The 19258-nt window shown below is 33.6% G+C and overlaps 1 protein-coding gene across 11 annotated transcripts in view; it reads right to left on the minus strand.

Moving 5' to 3' along the window:
- The window catches only part of DZIP3 (DAZ interacting zinc finger protein 3), a 110513-nt gene that overhangs the window by 49840 nt on the left and 41415 nt on the right, over positions 1–19258 (minus strand). For 9 of the 11 annotated variants that reach the window (XR_008553877.1, XM_054700616.1, XM_054700614.1 and 6 more), the window contains 10 exons: positions 18287–18904; positions 15828–15860; positions 13150–13316; positions 12354–12398; positions 9394–9444; positions 8906–8931; positions 7601–7766; positions 5583–5678; positions 5316–5443; positions 330–398 (listed from right to left, as the gene is read on the minus strand). Coding sequence is in view for 10 of the 11 variants with exons in the window: in XM_054700616.1 (XP_054556591.1) it covers positions 330–398; positions 5316–5443; positions 5583–5678; positions 7601–7766; positions 8906–8931; positions 9394–9444; positions 12354–12398; positions 13150–13316; positions 15828–15860; positions 18287–18904 (1399 nt within the window). In the remaining variant the exon portion in view is untranslated. The remainder of the gene's footprint in view (positions 1–329; positions 399–5315; positions 5444–5582; positions 5679–7600; positions 7767–8905; positions 8932–9393; positions 9445–12353; positions 12399–13149; positions 13317–15827; positions 15861–18286; positions 18905–19258) is intronic. The other 2 variants (XM_054700618.1, XM_054700619.1) reach the window with 2 other exon arrangements.

The raw sequence follows: 19258 nt of genomic DNA on the forward strand, positions 1-19258 counted from the left end.
CTGGCCAGGGAGCTACCTACATGTCAAGGCAGACCTCTCCTGATGTGCCTGTTGCTCCCCTCAGCAGTGTATTTCAGTGGATCTGCCTGTTCCCCACTCTATCTCTGGTGGATCCTCTCACCCTCCCGCACCTCTGGCCTGTAACCCCAGTTCTTATAAAATTAAATAAATCTTAAAAAAATTGTTTAAAAAAAAACAACTGCTCAATTTCATACGCAGAAGTGCCCCAGTCCGGGTGATAAACTGTATGCTTACCCTCACCAGAACATGCTGAACAAAACACAGAGTCTCAGAAAGGGGCTCTCAACCTGAGCCGTAGCTGTTTGTACCTTTTCAGGGAGAGTTGCTCTTTAAGGTTCTTGATTTCATTGTCTTTAGCATGGCTTTGACGCTGTAATCTGAAAAAAAGTCATAAAGTTTTAGAAATTGTCACTGGTACAGTCAGAATAGCTCTTTGTACTTGAGTTTTCCACATAGAAACAGAAATGGTGTTTTCTAACTTTCTAGGCCTGTGATGGGATTGACAACTTTAAGTTTAAAGATAAATTATAGCAAGTCATGAAAACTATTAAAAACAGTGTCTGAAAAAAATCAGACCTTAAATATAAAAGTAATGAGGCTATATGCATATAAGACTTTTAATTAAAACCATCAATTATAAGTGGGACATGACTCATATGACCCAATCACAGGGAGAAGGGTAAAATTTTTATATAAATCAGGTAACGTAACCTTGATTAGCTTAAAATTAATATGCAGAAGTTATTAAGAGAAATGCAAAGTAATGCTTTTTGGTTGACATATTCACATAATATTTTTTATATTCCTCTCTTGTGTCTACATTCCTTCACAACCAAACTTTTACATTAACCTATTAATTTTATTCAATGTGAAGAAATTTATAACAAAAGCGCATTTCTCTTTTAAGTCTCTCATGAATTCAGTCACTTGAAATACACAGGAATTTGGCTGACATAAATTACCGGTATGATAAAGTCTTAAAACAATGACCTTAAATGTTGTCTGGACTGCTCACTACTAAATCGTGGAGACTACCCACTTTAAACTTCCTAGAAGCTGTAGAGACTTACAGTCAATTTTCAATTGGACTGAAAATGCAATGAAAAGAAACCAGGACATTTTCTATACAAAAGAGGCCATGCTTTTAAGTAAGAAATAAGAAATAAAAGATTTGTCACTACAGTATACTGAAAGGAATATGGAGAGAGTAGAAAAGTAATAAGATTTCTAAGATTGACATCTTCAATTCCTTTGTATATTTCAATACTTGACCCACTTCTAGTTTATAGTCAGTGATGAGTTGACAGAGCTAGGGGGAATTCAGAAGACCTAAATTCTTAAATAACAGACAATAAAGTTAGCATAGTTCCTATTATCCAGCTTGGGTATGAACCAGCTATATGAACATTCAGTTACTCATAATTTCTCAATCCTATTTTTCCCATGAATTATATGACAGGGTGGGATTAGGTTTTCTTTTCTGAAAGATCTGAAGTTCTTTGATTGGCTATCAAATTTACTATATGGCTTTATTGACAGCAATTTAACATTTATTAAGTACTTGTAATTTTTGCTAAATATGTGACTTTATAAAAATTCTTTTGTTAACACTACAATTATCATCAAATATTTACCATTTACTGTAAGACTGGCATTTAATTTAGTGAAAGACAAAAAATTTTTTCCTTAAAAATATGTAAGTGTAAGAAATAATACAGAGAAATCCCACGTACTCTACTCCCCCAGTAGTAACATCCTACAAAACTACAGTATGATAGCCAAGATGTTGACAGTGATGCAGTTCAAGATACTGAACATTTTATCACCACAAGGATTACGCATTTTTCCATTTTATACGGACATCTACTTCCCTCCCGCTCCATGTCTTTCTTATAACTTTAGGAACCCTACTCTCTTTTCCATTTTTATCATTTCATCATTTCAAGAATATTATAAAAATGTAATCCTATAGTAATTAAGCTTTGGATACTGGCCTTACTCAGCATAATTTTCTCTTGTAAATAGTGTGTGTAGAGATATTACAGTTGCATTCCTGATAAAATGATGATAATTTGTGCCTTTTTTGGTCAGTTTTGCTAGAAGTTTATGAACTTCATTGATCTCTTCAAAGAAACAGTTTGTTTCACCGATTTTTCCTTATTTTTCTTTCCAATATCATTATTTCTAATCTCTATTATTTCCTTCTTTTTTCTTGTTTTGCTTTTTTTCTAGGTTCCTGAGGTGGGAGCTTAGATTATTTGAGACTTTCACCTTTTCAAATGTGCACATTCAGTATTATAAACCTTCTAAGAACTGCTTTAACTATGTCACACAAATTTTATTTTCATGTTAATTCAATATATTTTTGAATATATATATAGTTTGAATATATATATAGTTCAATATACTTTTTTTTTTGACAAACATCTTGTCTTTGACCCATGTATTACTTAGAAGTGTGTTGTATAGTTTCCAAATATTTGGAGATGTTCCTGTTATTTCTCTATTACTGATTTCTAGTTTGATTCCATTGTAATCTGAGTACATGCTCTGCATGATTTTGATTTTTTAAATTTTTTGAGATTTGTTTTATGGCTCAGGATAAGGTCTATCTCAGTATATTTCCTTTGGATGCTTGAAAGCATATTCTACTGACAGTGGAGTGATCTATAAATATTGATTAGATCTGGCTGGTTGATGATGTTTAGCGGTCTCCTATATCCTTGCTGACTTTGTGTCTACTATTTCCATAAATTGCTGAGAGTAGGACGTTGAAGTTTACAACTGTAATTGTAGATTTTTCTATTTCTCCTTTCAGTTCTATCAGGTTTTTGCTTCACAAAAACATCTTTGTTCTTGTCTTCCTGATGAATTGATCCTTTCATTGTTATGTACTGTCCCTCTTTGTCTCTAGTAGTTTTCTTTGCTCTGAAGACCATTTTATCTGATAATAATATATTCATCCTCCTTTTTGGATTAGCATTTACATGGTATATATTTTACCATTCTACTTTCAATTTACTTATATTGTTGAAATTTAGGTAAATTTCTTATGAATAGTATATATCGTTGGATACATTTTGTTTTGTCTTGAAAATCTACTTTCCCAGTGTCTTTTTTATGTTTAGACCATTTGCATTTACAGTAATTACTGACATGTTGGGGCTTAGGTTTTTCCATGTTATTTGTTTTATGTTTGTTTTCTCTATTTCTCTTTTCTTGCTCCTTGCAGGTTATTTAACATTATTAGGACTCCACCTTGACTTATTTATACAGTTTTAAAGTATGTATCTTTGTGCAGTTTCTTAGTGATTTCACTAAGTATTACAATAGACATAAAAAGTCTACTAGTATTGATTCTTTCTACTTAAAGTGAAATCTTATTTTTACATATTTTTTACCCTGTATACTTTTAAAATATAATTGTTCTATTTCCTCCACATGAGATAGTGTTATAATTTTTATTTCTAACATCAAATATGATTTATAAATTAATGAGAGGTAGGACAGACTTGGTATTTCTTCTAATTACTACTCATCTTTTTACTCATTCTATTTTCTACTTTCCTTCTAAAGTTCCAAGCTTTTATTATCATTACCTTTATGGTTAGATACCTTCTTTAAGCCATTGTTCAAAGGTGGGCTTGCTAACAACTAACTGTACTTTCCCTTTGTTTGGGACTGTCTTTATTGCCCTCCTTTTTATAAGAATATCTTTGCTGGATATAAGATTCATGATTCTGTTTTGTTTCAGTTCTTTTCATCCAATATTTGAATAATGAGCCACTTCCTTCTGGCCTCCATAGTATCAGATGAGAAATCCAATCCAATGTCCTTTGAATGTGTTCCCACATAAGTAATGTGTTATTTGTCTCCATTTGTTTTCAAGATTTTTTTTTCCTGTCTTTAAGTTTTCAGAAGTTTACTTCTGATGTGTCTTGGCATGTATTTCTTTGGGCTTATACCATTTGGAACAAAATTAGCTTTTTGAATTTGTAAATTTCCTCATGCCGTCTCCTTATAGTTTCTGGAAGAAGAGAATTTTAATTTTGATGATACTTATTTTTTCTTTAGTGATTGAACGACTGTCAATGCTCACTTTGTATTTTCTACATGTGCTTCATATGAGTCTACTCATCTGTGAACACTTGATTAATGTCTGGTGAATGTTCCAACACAGAATGTTCATCATGTGAAGACAAATGCATTCCCTAAACTGGTCTGTTTGTAGTCTTAAGCATACAAGTATACCTGAGTGAGCTCTCAAGAGTTGAAAAGGGATATCCACAGATGGTGAAGGAGAGAGGAAGCTCACCTGCAAGGATAGCATTACTTTTCTGATCTTTGATAACACATTTCTGATTGATGGTTACCTCTCAGGCTAAATCCAGAAGCATTGGTTCTTAAGTGATTGCAGCCAGCTTAGATTGCCCAAGATATTTTAGTTTACCCCCTTCTGAACTTGAAGATCCTAACTCCAGCATGCATTAGCTGGAAAGTGTTTATAATTGATACTATGTTGCCAAGGCCCCTCCCCTCCACACACACTTGAATGATACCATATGTAAGAGAAAATTTAAGACTTAAATCTCTGCCAAACATTTCTCCAATTTTACAATTAGTATCTTGGACTCTACAGCCTAAGATATTTCCTAAAATTTGCCTATTTTACTAGTAGTCTAGGAACAGTAATGGATTTCAAATTATACTTTATGGATTACTGATATTTTGTGGTATTGCTAATTCTGCTACTGGTTAGAGATAGTAATTAGTACAAAAAGAATAAAGCAGTTTACTCATTTTCCCTATTCAGTAGTAAATTTTAGCCTTAGTCAGTTAGTACTGAGGGTTATGAGAATTGAGATTGGTAGAGGTGGGGAAGAATCTCTCTGAATATACTTTCAATCTCTTAGTCTTAGAACACAAATACCAGGAGACCAACTTAAAAAGCACTCAAGGGATTCCATGTTATGTTTGAGAAATGTATTCCTCATTTGCTATAAAGAGCCATTCATTCATTGTTCATATTTTCATAACCTACAGTCATGACCCAAAAGTTAATTACCTTTTTCAGGCAATTCTATTATTGTTACACTTGTTCATCCAATACATGAAAAGCTTGATAAAATAGAGTTGTGCCTCAAAATATAGCAGGTTTTAAAACAAGTGCCTCATGTGGTCTGCAGTTCCTAATGCGCAGTTATAATGCCACCTAGTGGCTATAGAGGGATTGTCTAAAATTGTGTTCATTATGGAACAAACCCAGAAATTCCTATCAACAGTTTTACACTTACTTGGAAACTTTATTGATTCCAAAAGCCACTTGTTGGTTAAGTGATGCAATGATTTTGTCTTTCTTTTTAATCTGCATTTGGTTTTCTTGCCATCGAAAAGTCATTGTTTTCAATTGTCTTTTGAAATCCTGGTCAATGAAAAATTTTCCCATTAATTCTTTTCAAGTCACCAGAAATTGAAAGAAAAAAATGAATGCTTTTAAAAATAAAACAATTAACTTGAACATTTAAACTACCTCTTAGTTGCCTAAGATTAAAAATACTTACTTCACACTGATAGTGCAATTTATAAAGCTGCCGTTGTCGATCAAGCTTTTCTTTCTCAGTTTCTCCATATTCTGCATTTACTTTGCTGCTTGAACCCTAATGAGCAAATGGAATATGCATGCTTATATTCCTCCAAAGAAAAAAACTAGTATTTTAGTTATTTAAAGTTGTCATCCAACTCCTACTCATGCTTTATGTCTCAATGCAAACATTACTCCCCTGATTTGTTTAGTTAAATCCACCTCTCCCCAATTACAGCACTCATTAGACAATACCACAGTTACTTGCCTATTGCTGCTACTGATGAACAGCATTACCTGCATGCTTTCCATTTTTTAATTTTTTTGGTAATGATTTTATTTTCATAAGAAATATATGAGGTAAACACTCATTATTAATATTTTAGAAATCATAACACTGAGTAACTTGCCCAAGTTCACACGGCAGTAAGTAGAGGATTCTGAATATATATATTTTTTAATTTTTAGAGGTTTTCAAGTTTTTTTTAATTGAGGTAACACTGATTTACAACTTTGATTTTGTTTTAGAGGTACAGGATCTCCACCCCCCTTTGTAGGTGTTGTTATCATATCACACCTACATCAAAGCACCAGTAGTCCTCTACCATAGTCCACTGAGCTAAGGAGCCTAAATTCTAACTTAGGCAATCTTAATTGCCGAAACACTTAATTATTTAAATGTATTTACTTATTAAACTATCACTTAAGTTTAATGTCCAGTTTCTCCACTGGATTATAAATATTATAATTACAGCGAGCATGTCTTAGCATAGCTCTTGAGACAAAGCAGGTGTTGTTTATTTTTTGAATAAATGAACAAATAAACATTTCTCAAGAGGTATGTGATATTTTGAAACCATTTTTGAATTCTTATAGTCTGATAGTCACTGAATGAAAACCAAAGGTCCCACATTTAAATTTTAGTAAACATTCTGGGATAAGAATAAGTCATTTCATGGGGCCTCCCTGGTGGCACAAGAGGTTCAGACGTAACTTATGAAGCTGACAGCTGCTGCAGCACGTGTTCGATCCCCAGCCAGGGAGCTATTCACATGGCGCAGCAGACCTCTCCTGACTCACCCACTGCTCCCCTCAGTATTGTATTCAATCAATCCGCCTGTTCTGTTCCCTACTCTGTCTCTGGTGAATCCTCTCACCCCCCCACCTCTGGTCTGTACCCCAGTTCTTGTATGCATAAATAAATAAATCTAAAAAAAGAGAATAAGTGATTTCAGTTCATACATATATATGTTATATATATATATATATATATATATTAGGCTATATGTATACACATATACATACATATAGTCTAATATAATTGGAACGGAGAAAAAAAGATATGATAATTGCATGAATGTTGTACTATCAGCCAGGCAATAATTTGCGTTAACTCTACCCTTAGACAATCAATATTTCTACATACAATTATATTTAAACCATGAAACAGGTCATAAAATTACCTTAAGTACAGAATCTCATGAGTAGATAAATCAAGTGGCTTAAAATTTTTTTATATGCTAGTCTGAGTAAGTGCTTTATTGAGCACTTAAATCATGTCCCTTTGAATCTTCACATATAGGTATACCGTTCCCAGCAATGACTACTGGTAGGAAAGGAATCAAAGAAAAAAATTATTGTACAGTAATTTTTTATAAAAATTTCATGGTAACAACCAGCTTTCATTTTTTAAAATGAAAGTTGCATTGCTTTATAAAACTAATTTACTCATGAAATTTAAGCAATGAGATTATGCCAGGCTATTTTTTTTTTTCTTGTGGTATTTGAAAACTCTTCAGGACTAAAATGAAAAGTTTCCAGCTCCTAGGTTATTTTTCCCCTTATTTATCCAGCTGTCCCTTCCCTTTTTGTTTTCTCTTTCTCAAAAACAAAATAAGTCACTAGGGTAACATGCTTTCGAGAGACAGGGGAAACAAAGGTTAATAATTGTTTTGGAAGAAGGCATGCAGGGCTGTACCCACCACCAATCAGGCTTACCTGCTCTAACATGTCCAGAATATGCAATTCATCCAGGCTGTACAGCTTGTCTTCAGTTGCAGAGTCTTCTTGAATATCACTTGCATCATCATTCATAAATCTGTTGACTGGGTATAGGTTTGCTTGCTCTTTCTTCAACTGCTCTTCCTTTCCTACCATAAGTGGGCTGTAGCGATGACAAAATCAATGTGATCTTTTATAAATGTATAGTGATTTACATCTAAGTCATTGTTTCACAAATTGACATCATAACAGTCTCATGAGGTGCTTATCACCAGATGAGTTCATGGGCAAAGAAAGTTTGGATAAAGCTCATCCTATTTCTCTTAAAGATTCACAATGAATTTTGGCAAATTTGAGATAGTCAAGACCATCTGTTCATCTCAATGTTTTCAAGAATTATGAGACCAAATTTTATTAATATGTTACTTTGAGAAATACATTTCTACATCTGAAATATGTTACTACAACATTCTTGGCAGGTAGGTTGGTTTACTCAACTTCAGTACTTATGGTCAGTGTACATTTAAACAGAGGGCTGAAGATAGCAACATGAAGTAGATTTTAGAATGGAGATTTTTTTTTAAACTGGACTTTAATAAATACTGTACTGATAACATGAATTTTAGTAACTCAGAACCACAAGACTTTAGAGGCTCAGTTTGTTCACAGAGAAAGCGAAAGCCCATCTTTGGATGATGAACTATTTTACTCATTAAGTAGATTGAGTTCACTATTAATGAAAAAATATCAACTATAGGTGATGTTTTGTTAAAGTTAACAATGTATGTTCTGTTACCATGTTTTATAATGAATCATTAGAAATTAAAATGTTTCCATTAAGTTAAAAAATGATACTATTAACAACTGGGATTGAAAAAAGAAAAATCCTCAGGTTAATTAACCAAACCAAATCAAAACAAACTTTTTTTGTAAAAGAGATCATGGGGACAAAAAAGGATCGTCCCTTAAAGGTTAAATCTTATATGGCCTAGATTGACTAACCATAATCTACATTACATAATCTATACTATTAAAGATTTTAAACTAGACCCAAATTAGCCCTTGAAAAAAGTAGTTAGCAGTAGATGACTCTTGAGTAAACCGAAAAGAAATGGAGAGAAATTCTGTTCCCCCAAAGTAAATGTTAACTCTTTGTCATTTACTGTAAAAAGGCGGCAATTAAAAAGAAAAGGAACCATCTTTCCTCTCTTAGAGAGACTGCTTCCAGAGGTACAGCTGTGTCACAGTGGCAAAGCACACTTTTCAATTTATTGCAAAAAAATTAAATATACTAATACTCACACTTGCTCTTCTGTTGATTCTTTATTCTGGGGGAAAAAATTGCACCGAGAATTAGTGATCTAATGTCAATACAGCACAGTGACCTGACTGTGTATTCAGGCCAATGTTTATCAAACTTTTTGACTATAACCAAAATAAAAAATATATTTTATGTCATGATATAAATGCACTCACATACATAAACATGTGTGTCTTTACATATACATATGTGTTGGAAATAGAAGTTCCAAAAAATAAACCTTACCCAACCCAAATTATCTGTATATGGACTGCATATTTATGTGCACCCCCCCCCAAAGTTTATGTTGAAATCCTAACCCAATGTGATGGTAATTGGAAGAAGGGCAATTGGGAGGTTAAATTAGGTTTAGATGATGTTGTGGAGTCCTCATGATGAGATTAGTGTCCTCTCTCTCTCTCTCTTTTTCTCCCCGTCATGTGATGACACAAGAAGGTAGCCGTCTGTTAACTAAGAAGCAGTCCCTCACCAGACACGAAATCTGCTGGCACCTTGATCTTGGACTTTCCAGCCTCCAGAACTGTGAAAAATAAATGTTTGTTGTTTAAGCCACCCAGTCTATCGTAGTTTGCCACAGCAGCCCAAACTGAGTAAGACAATTTGTGGTGAACTCTGGATTATTTCTTATTCCTACTAATTCTATTTCCTTATTTAAATGGCAGTGTGACCCACTAAGCAGATTTTGCAATATACTTCTGAGTCATGAAACGAAATTTGAAAATCAATTCAGATATTCAAAGTGAGTACTGGGCTCTGTGAACCTAGGTATATCTTGGGACAGGGTATATGTCATTCTCATTTAGGGAATCCTATACTAACTACAAGAGTTCTGAAAAACCTGCATATAAGGAAAAAGTAGATTTAAATATTAAGAATCTTACAGAAAAAAATAAATGTTAGGGAGATGACAAGTGGAAGAAAATTTCAAAAAGCCTTAATTTTTGTTCATTAAAATATAAGGACAGCATACTAAATAAAGTTACACTTAACATATGTTAACAGTATTAATTACTCATGTAAATTATAGCATTAATTTCTACTACCACCTCTTGTTTATAACTAACTTCTGGGTCTCCTTCCCCACAGATTCCATGATGTACTTACAAATTCATTTTACATTATTTTCCATACACTAAGAATTTTGCATTTCAGTGTCTGATTAATACTCAGTACCAATTTAATTCTACAAATTAGAGTTGACTCTGCCTTGGTTCTTAAATTGGTTATATAACTGTGTACTTAAATGAGTTGAAAAGGCCTTTAGTTCATAAGGAACATAACTAGTATAGTTAAGTATTTCTGAAACTCTCTTTTAGTTCTTCCCATGACAGTGTCATGCCAGTATATCTGCAAATTTTTCTTACATCTTAGTAACGTTCCTTCTATAGAGAGGATATCCAATTCAAAGGATTTAGTTTATTTTTTGCCATGTTTCTTTTCTCCCCAAGACTTCATAAAAAGGCTCTCATCTGCTTTACCTCACTTTTCTATTCCTTTTTTTCCCACCCAAGAGAAATTCTGAGAAGAGTATTGTCAGTGATCTCTGCCCCTAATTCACTGGAACATATAAACCCAGGTTAGAAGTGATCATAAAATTTACTCATGTCTTTTTAATTACAAACTCATTTGGCTTAAATCAAAAAATTAGTATGTCTCAGAAACCTCAATTAAATGAGATCTTGTAAATATTTATTAAGACCTTCTTACTGTTACTTCTTTGTAAGATTCATAAACCCAGATGGTCATATCCTGGAGAGCATTACTGTATACATTTTTTCTTCCTTCCATCAAACCCCCTGTTCTTATGGCCCATCTATGTGGGGTATAATAATATGTAATATTATTAGCATATGAATTTTTGAATGATATTTACATTTATTTCCAGTTGTGTTTATTACCTGTTTAATTCCAATTATATATAAAAGTAGAACTTTCCAGTTAGTTAAAAATTTGGAATCTGAGTATTACCATATTTTAACTTTTTTGGAAATAAAGACAAACAGTACCTACTCTTGGAACTCAGATTTGTGGTCTGACAGCTGTAGATTTCCTGTGCCAGCATTATGTAGTATTAGAACAGAGAATTACTAATGTTTTGGCAAAAATGAAAAATACCAGCTAACCTAACAAACTAGGCTGCACTTTATCAGACAAGAACTGTCTAAAAGAAAAAATGGTATCTCTTTTAAAAACAAAATTTAATTTTCAAAAGTTATAACATGATTATGACAAATATGAAAATGATACTGACATTTTATTGATTAGCATATAATTACTTTGTTCTTGACCTCAATAAGTATATATTTTATACATTTACCTTCATTATCTTCAATTTTATTTATGATTAAAATTATATATTCTTTGAAATGACTAAAAACATGGGATACCAGATTGTAGTTGACAAATATTCTCACTCAGTTTGTAAAAATTTATCTACTCAGTGTTAAGATTTTAAATATATGTTTCAGGGCAAAAACTTTTTTTTTTTTTTAACCAAAAGTTTACACAGCATAGTGGTTAACTATATTTGATTAAAAAAAAAAATACCCAAATCTAAATCCATGGAGTCCAAATCCATAGGAATGTGCAACATCAAGAATGAACCAAATTGTAAAGTATGGACTTTGGGTGATCATGATACATCAAAGTGGGTGTCCATCAGTATAATGACTGTACTACTCTGCTGGGGGATGTTGATAATGGGGAAAGATGGTATATAAGAAGGATGGGTGTGTATAGGAAATCTCTATATCTTCCCCTCAACTGTGCTGTGAATGGAAAAAAATGCAAAAAAAAAAAAAAGCATCCTTCCGTGCCCCCCATCCCACATGACTTTCCTCTGTAATTTTCCAGGTAATTAACAAACCTTCCTCAAACAGTGCTACTGTTAGTAAATTCTTCATTTTCCAACTGGCACAAAGCAAGGAAGATGCATGAAAGAAGCTTCTTGCATTTTTACCATTTTTGTACACTACTGCATTTTTGGCAGCGTCTTTGACACAAAGAAGAAAATTAAAATTTCTTAAGGTCTTGAAAAATACTTCGGAATATATCAGTAACAATATGATGAGAATTTACTTTTAAAACACTGAATAGGCATTTTTAAAGTGAGAGTGGTATGCAGAAATTAATGAAATCCCCAAGAAACTAACTCAGTTTCTTTATTTGTATAGTTAAGTGTACAAATTTTGATTTAGGGAAGTAAAGTAGGGCACAGCACAAGTTTAAATCATTCAAGATCTAACATACATGGATTTCTCTCTACTCATAGATTCAATAAGCTATTGTTATGGATAAGTCATTTATACTATGTCTATTTGGACTAATTTTATTTGGACTAATTTTAAATTCTAACAGTGAAGCCATGTCTGAAATCTAAGTATCCATAATCATATATCCACCTATTATAATGCTAATACAGTCCCTTACCTTTCTATTCTTAGTCTTTTTCTTTTTCTTTTGTTTACTCTTAACCTGAAAGGTAAGAAATAAATAATTTATTTAATATGCAATTCAAACTGAACAATGAGTTATTTTGCAAAATACATTTCTTTTAACCACTGACATCTTCTAATATTTCCATAATTCTACAGAAAATTTCATTTTAATTTTTACTTTAACCTCAGTCTTCTGAAGAAATCATCGATGTATAAAGAGACAATATATAATGTCAGTGAAAAAAGCTCATAGATCTTCACTTGTACATGTGCATACATGAGTAAAAGAGTAATGCACTTCTTAAAAATCAACATGTTCGGTTACACAGGTGAAAAATTAAACCTATGAAGAATTTAGTGACTATATTAAATGTGACCACTTATCCATAAAGAAATATACAGTCCATCCTGAATAATTTAAATTTTACCTTTATGCAAATGACATTTAAGTATTATTTTCTTCCTTCTTCTATTCCTCACTATGCTTTCTTCTTTTTCCTATTAACCTCCCTCATTTACTCCTATCACTTAGGATGAAGAAACATGTTCATAAATCTAGCTTAATGCCTCACACATAAAAGGCATTCAAAAAATGTTGGCAAATTAGATGGTTAAGTCAGGAAAGATTATGGAAGTAAGTACTGGGGAACTATTCCAATTCAAGTTCTATGTGAATACTATGCTAAATATAAACTAAGATTGTCCAAGATAATTTAAGTATAGCACATGCAGGAAAATAAAGGCCCTGACTATGTTCTTCTAATTAAAATATTAATGAGAGCTTATACTTCCTGGAGATCTTTAATAGATTCTGTTGAAGATTCACTGGGTATTGATGCCTCATCTTTATTCATTTCTGCTAGCTGTATTTCAGGATTTGATTTCACATTTATGTTGTACTCCATGAGAGGTGGACTTAATTCTTCTTCATTCTGTAACTCTTCTATTTCAATACCTAAATATAAAGACAAAATATTCAAAATATGGACACACACTTTTAATCTTTTATCACTATTATAAATAAATTTACTTTAAAAATTAACTTCAAAACACTATCCCAGAAATAGAAATACTAGGGTCAAAATGAAAAGCCCGATTATAAATGATCAAATAATATGTGCATATACTAGCTTGGAGTTAATTAGTATAAATGCAAATGCTAAGGTATTTTTCTATGATCTTAAGTGGACTCTAGTACTAGATACTCCAGAACTTAATACTAAGTTTCTAAATACTAAGTTTTTAAACCAGACATTGACTCCATTAATAACGCAATTAGTATTATTTTAGAACATAAAAAACAAAAAGCTAGAAGATCTATTTTTTTCCTTTTTTCTTCTTTTTCATAGCCAAAGGTCTGAATGGGTATTAGTCCCCTACATATGACCTCTTTTCTGGCACCATGTCCCATGACACTGCCCCAGAGATTCAATATCAAAACTTGTGGATTTCATCTAACTGGTTACAGATGGTCCAAACAAAACCCATAGTATCAGGTTTTATTTCCCCCTCATTTAATTTTCTTTTATTATTTTTTAAATTTTATTTTATTCATATTTTACATCATTCTTCTTTTTTGTACAATGTTTGCTTTCTCCTCTAAGGTGTAGTCCCCAAATAATTCCCACCACCAATTCACCTGTGCACCATCACCATAGTCCCTTGTGCTCTTCCCTCCCCTCTTTACTCCTTCTCCCCCACTCCCCGCAGAATGTCTCTGATTTATGGTTGCCTGTTAATTTTATTTCTTAATTTATTATAATTCTTTTTCCCCCCGATTCTTTATTTTGTTCCCATACATTCCTCCTATAAGTGAAACCATCCAATATTTTTCTTTTCTTTCTGGCTTATTTCACTGAATATAATCCCTTCCAGCTCCATTCCTGTTACTGCGATGGCATGCATTTATTTGTTTGATTGCTGAGTAATATTCCATTGTGTATATATACTACATCTTCTTGATCCAGTCATCTATTTTGGGCATTTGAGTTGTTTCCATATCATACCTATTATAAAACATGTTACAATAAACATAGGGATGCAGGTATCCTTTTGAATTAAATGTTTTTGTGTCCTTTGGGTAGATTCCTAGGAATAGAATTGCTGAGTCATATGGAAGCTCCATTTTTAGTAGTTTGAGGAATCCCCCACCCTGCACAGCTTTCCAAGTGGTTGGATCAGTTTGCATTCCCACAAGTAGTGTAGGAGAGTTGTTTTTTTTCTCCACATCCTCGCCAACATTTGTAGTTGCCTGTTTTTTTGATATATGCCATTCTCACTGGTATAAGGTGGTATCTTATTGTGGTTTTGATTTGCATTTCCCTGATTACAGTGATGGTGAACATTTTTTCATATACCTGTTGGCCAGTTTCATTTCTTCTTTGGTGAAGTGTCCTTTTAGCTCTTCTGCCCATTTTTTGACAGGATTGTTTACTTTGTTCTTGTGAGCTGTTTCAGCTCTTTGTAGATCTTTGTGATCAGTCCCTTATCAGTAGAATTGTGTGCAAAAATTTTCTCCCTATCAGTAGGGTATCTTTTTGTTTTGATGAATGTCTCTTTTGCTGTACAGAAACTTTTTGGTTTGATGTAGTCCCAGCTGTTCATCTTTTCCTTCACTTTCTTTGCTTTGGGGGATGTGTCTAAAGATGTCACTGAGTTGTATATCATGTAGTGTTTTGCCTATATTTTCTTCTATATATTTTATGGCTTCAGGTCTTATGTCCAATTCTTTTATCCATTTTAAGTTGGTTTTTGTGCATGGTGAGAGGTAGTAGTCTAGCTTCAATTTTCAAAATTGTCTAGCAGTCCAGTTTTCCCAGCACCATTTATTGAACAGACTGTCCTTGTTCCACCGCATATTCTTTGCTCCTTCAAAGATTAGTTGCCCATAAATATGTGGATTTATTTCTGGGTTTTCTATTTGATTCTTGGTCTGTGTGTCTGTTTTTGTTCTAGTAGGTGGTATCAGTTTTTTTTTTAAAGAATAATTTTATTCCAAACAAAACCCATAATGTGGCTTTTTAAGTATAATTTTAATTGTAAAATAAGTAACTTTTTTTTAAAAAAAACCACAAAAATGGAAATTTAAAAATTAACATTTCATGACCCAGCAAAAAAGTATATAGCCTAACAATGTGTAGTTAACCAGATAAAAGCTACATAAGTTAAGAGTATCATATGAGCAGGTAGAAAAAAGCCGGGGTTTTAACCTGTTGAAGTGTCCTGTGTCAAAAAGTTAAAATAGTGCCTTTAAGTAAATGCTGGGGAACACACATTAGGACAAAGTAGAGTAAAGAGGTTCATAGTAAATTCAGCTGACCAGTAGAACTTAAGCAATATGATCTGCAAAGCTTTAGTGACTCATTATATTTAATAGTTTATCTGAGCAAATAAAACTACTGCTGGTATCTTTTAAGCATCCCAAGTTGAAAGTTTATGTAAGAATTTTGTTTTTAAGTATACTTACGTTGACTGCCTGTTATTGACTGTAGAGCAATTCCTATAATGCACAAAGAAAAAAATTTAGATATATAATTGCAAATGCAACCAACAAATATCTGCCTGGGACTAAGAAAAGTCAAAAGATTTTTACTGCGCCAATTTTGTAACTGTAAAAATAACAAACTTCACTCACAAAGCCAGATTAAACAAGGTATAATCTTTCAATTTTAACATAAAGATAATAAAGTCTATAATTAGAGAAAGAAAAGTAAATAAAATTTTGAGAGTTCATAGTAGATAATGCCCAGAATGTATGCACTTTAAATCAAGCAGCAAATTCTTATGATTTACAAGTCCAAGGTCATGAATAGTCAATTAAATAGTCAAGCAAACCTCCATTGAAAGTTTAAGTCTTTGTAGGAATATGAATTTATGTGTACCAGCACTCCTTCTCCTCATTGGTATTTATTAAGCACTCACAGTTTATCAGGATGTGTTAGGTCTGGAGGTTAAGTGGTGGGGGACAAAAAGACCACCTTTGTACAGATTAGTGGAGACAATGGCTATAAGTCAAAAACTCAGATATACAAATAAAAAACATAACTGTAATAGCTAGGGAAGATATTTAAGATATAGATGCACTTATAAAGAAACAAGCCTCTATTAAAGGGAAATGACCAATAAGCTCTTCAGACTACTTGAATGAGAATTGTTTGAAATGCCTTGAATTTATTTAGTGCTCAAAGCACTTTCCAAATATTACCTTTATCCTGAGTATGTTATTTAATCTAAATAGAGCAAATGTAAAAAAAAAAAATCCTCCAATTTACAAGTCAAAAGCTTTTGCCAGAGAGGCCTCCCCTGGTGGCTTAGCGGTTGAGTGCTGGGCTGAAAAGCTGCCCCCAGCCTCTGCAGCGCCAGTTCAATCCTCAGCTACCAGTGAGGGTCCCACATAGCTTGCAGACCTCTCCTGCCCCCTGCTGCTCCCCTCAGCAGTGCACTTCGTCGGTCTGCCTGCTCTGCTCCCTGCTCTGGCTCTGGTGAATTGTCTCACCCTCCTGCGCTTCTGACTGTACCCAGTGCTTGTATAAATAAATAAATAAATCTTTAAAAAAAAAAAAGCTTTTGCCAGATTTCATGTATCATCATGCTTTTTATGTGCAAAGAAAGCTCTTAAAGGCTAGGCAGGGGAAAAGATGGAAGCAATAGTAACCCAGAGGTTTAGCAAAAGACCTGAATTATCTCTGAAGAAAATCTGGATCTTTTCAATAATTAATAGAAATGTGGGAAGTTGTATATTTAAAATATAACTTCAGTGTGGTTATCATTTGCTCCCTCGGAAATATGACTAATAACTTAGGACCTTTAGGACCAGGAAAAGATACCTAGCACACTACAGCAAGGCTTTAAAAATTGCTGACATACCTTCAGTTCACTTCCCATGACAGCTGAGAAACTATCCTGTAATGCAAGAAAGGGTGTCTGAAGTCTTTCTTATATCAACAGGCAGTGTCTGGGAATGGCCACTGCTGATCTTAGACACTTGCATAAAGATCAATCTAATTTTTTTTAATTACACATAACAATAGCTGTCATTTTACAAATTTTTATTTTTTTTTTTTTTAAAAGATTTATTTATTTATTTATACAAGCACTGGGTACAGTCAGAAGTGCGGGAGGATGAGAGAATTCACCAGAGCCAGAGCAGGCAGCAGAGCAGGCAGAAGGACCAAAGTACGCTGCTGAGGGGAGCAGCGGGCGGCAGGAGAGGTCTGCGTGCCATGCAGGACCCTCCTCCGGTGGCCGGGGAACAGCCAGGGATCGAACTGGCGCTGCAGAAGCTGCAGGCAGCTTCGCAACTCAGCGCTCAACTGCTGCGCCACTGGGGAGGCCCTATTTAACAAATTTTTAAATGTTAAGGTTCTGCTAGAAAGGAAGAGAAACATAACCCAATGTGTCTAAAAATCCTTGAAACATACTATATCTGTATTTCATGATTTTAAGGCACTGTTAATTTCTACAAGTGATAAAGCACCTCTACCTAAATTCTTCCACAATTCCTTTCTGAAAACAAAACTCAAAAGGCAAGAGACGTCCTCTTGAATGTATTTTCTCTATAAATTCTTCCTAGTTTACTCTGTTAAGGTCAAATTTTTCAGTTCCCTGCATTATAGTATGTTTTTGTTTCTATACCTTTGTTCTTGATTCCTTCTGAAACATCCTTCTCCATCTTCTTCACTTGACTAACTTTTACATGTTATTTAAGAATTCCTTACATATTATATTTTCCAGGCTTTCAGGACACTTTTGAGCCAGGATTTCTCATGGTGTTCTAGAAATATCTCTAGCACTGTAATTTCTATTAGCTTCTTGATAAGTTTAATTTCCCAAGAATGTGAGTTACTAAATATCCTGCACTTAGCACTGTGTCTGGTACAAAGCAGACACTCAGTTTACTGGCTGAAGTAAGTAATTATTGTGTACCTTGTTGATAGCAGGATAACATCCTCTGGATGATTTCTGGTACTGGTATGCCTAGGTAGATGGACAGCTGATGGTAATCAAGAGAGAGATTCTCAATAGGATTCTCCTTCACTTTGTCAATATCCTCTTGCTTCATCCCAAGGCGCAGAAGAATATCTGAAACTTTTTTCCAAATTGAATTGAATTGTGACTCAGTGAGACCATTCATCAAAATCTCACTAAGGAGGATGTCCCTGTATTTGCACAGCCTCAGGATGTCTGCAGACTTAGAGAGATCAGAAGATGGTGGTTCCATACTCCAGCCCTTTTTGGGTGCAGGGAATACGTTCAAATGTTTTATGAGTGCTAATAAGAGGTATAAGTCAAACTGTTTGGACTGTGGAAGCTCCTTGTTTGGGGGATAAAGCAGATGCCATGCTCCACCCAAGGGGTGATTGGTCCAGAGATGGTTGTAGTAGGGTTCCAGCACATTCTTGTGTATAAGAAGCTCTCTTTTCAAAAGAGGGGGTGGTATAGCCTCATCAAATATTTGCCGGACAATGTCAGTACCAGAAATAATAATTATATGAAGCAGATGATAGAAATAATTATAATCAAGTTTGAAGATAGGCATTTCATCTGAAAATGAATTTTAAAAAGTGAAAACATTTCACATTAATGCTCTTTCTCTATGTGATCTCCTACATTACATTCTAAACTTCTGTAGGAGAGGGACTATTCCAAAAGAATCAAATATAGAACAGTGCTATGCCATACTCAGTGCTCAACAGCATGCTACTGTCTAATTGTCAGAAAATCCAGATGAAAACAATGTGTTCCCAATCAAAAGTAATCAAAAAGACTAATTACCATATAAGTCTCTCAACCAACCAGGGTTTTATTCATTTACTGAACAAGTGGGATGAAAGTATTAGGCCTTTGGAAATTCAAGACTTTCAAGAATGGTAACTGCCAGTGTTTAATTATACTTTA

This window comes from Talpa occidentalis, unplaced genomic scaffold, assembly GCF_014898055.3.
Source record: "Talpa occidentalis isolate TD23 unplaced genomic scaffold, MPIMG_talOcc4v2.1 talOcc4.4, whole genome shotgun sequence".
NCBI lineage: Eukaryota > Metazoa > Chordata > Mammalia > Eulipotyphla > Talpidae > Talpa > Talpa occidentalis.